This window comes from Lipotes vexillifer, unplaced genomic scaffold (assembly GCF_000442215.2).
Source record: "Lipotes vexillifer unplaced genomic scaffold, Lipotes_vexillifer_v1.1 scaffold1332, whole genome shotgun sequence".
Classification (NCBI taxonomy): domain Eukaryota; kingdom Metazoa; phylum Chordata; class Mammalia; order Artiodactyla; family Lipotidae; genus Lipotes; species Lipotes vexillifer.
Window position 1 is genome coordinate 667,190 of NW_006785374.1, and position 1,120 is coordinate 668,309.

The following is a 1,120-nucleotide window of genomic DNA, read 5'->3' on the forward strand; positions in this document are numbered from 1 at the left end:
CGGGGCCTCCGGCGCTCGCCGCCGCCTTGGGTTGGGGCCCGGCCGCCGACGCCTGGTAGTAGGCGGCGGCGGCGGCGGCTGCGGCGGCGGCGGCTGCGGCGGCGGCGGCCGCGGCGGCGGCAGCCGGGTGCTTGCTGCACAGCAGGCTCCGAAAATAAGTAGGGTCCGAGTGGAAAGCGACGTAGTTTCCCTGGAGCGGGGCAGTTTCATAGTTTAGAGGGGGTTTGCAAGGCGAGCGCACGATTTCCGGGTAGTGCGAGCCCGGATATTTGCTAAAAATCTGAGGTAGATGGGCGGCTGGGCGCACGACGGCGGCGCCTGGGCGCGGGGACTGCGCGCTGATTGGCAGGGGCCGCGCGGCTCCACTCAGGCCCCGCCAAAGTTGGTGCTTGTCCTTCCAAAAACCCGGGCGGGGGCTGGCGGCGGCGGCGGCGGCGGCGGCGCGCTCTGGCGGCGGCGCCTTTGTGGCCAGGGCCCGGCCGACCCTCCTGCGCTTGGTCTTGAGGACGCGCTCGGTTTTGCAGGAGGTGTAGAGCGCTTCCACGTCTTCCCGGGAGATGAGAGTGCATTTGGCTGCGTGGAAGGCGATGCTGTTGATTGCCTTGAGTTTCCGCAACTCCTCCAGATCGCAGTGGTGCTTTTTCACTTTCAGATGATCCATGCGCTTGTGCACGGTCGTCCTCGGGATGTTTTTCAGCAGATCCGTGAAGACTTGGGAGAGGGCAAACATTTGCTTTCCTTTAATGATGAGGTAGCCGAGCCTCACGCCATCCACCTCTTCAAAACCTGACTTCAGGTCTCCCATCTCGGGCACTAAACGATCCCCACCATTTGCAGTAAATATATACGTGACGCATACATACACATGTATGTATGTTAATCCTCCACCAGATGCTGCGTGTGTCTCAAGGCATCCTGCTAATAAAATAACAAAGACTGTTATTCCCGGCGAAGGGAGTGCCAAACTCTAGGCGAAATTATTGGGGGGAAAAAAAAACTATGAAATTACACTGACTTGATTCTTGCTTTTTTTTTGGTTTTCGTTTTTTTAAAAAAGAGGGGAAAAACCATCCGGTTTCTGATCTGCCAGTGTGTTGGTCTAAGTCCCCGATGCAGATCA

General features: G+C 58.4%; 1 protein-coding gene across 1 annotated transcript in view; it reads right to left on the bottom strand.

Annotated features, from left to right (window-relative positions):
- SKIDA1 (SKI/DACH domain containing 1) overlaps positions 1–805 on the bottom strand; it is a 2,753-nt gene extending 1,948 nt beyond the window's left edge. Inside the window, exon 1 of the mRNA XM_007457422.1 lies at positions 7–805. Coding sequence (XP_007457484.1) covers positions 7–805 — 799 coding nt within the window. The remainder of the gene's footprint in view (positions 1–6) is intronic.
- Positions 806–1,120: the final 315 nt, after the last annotated feature.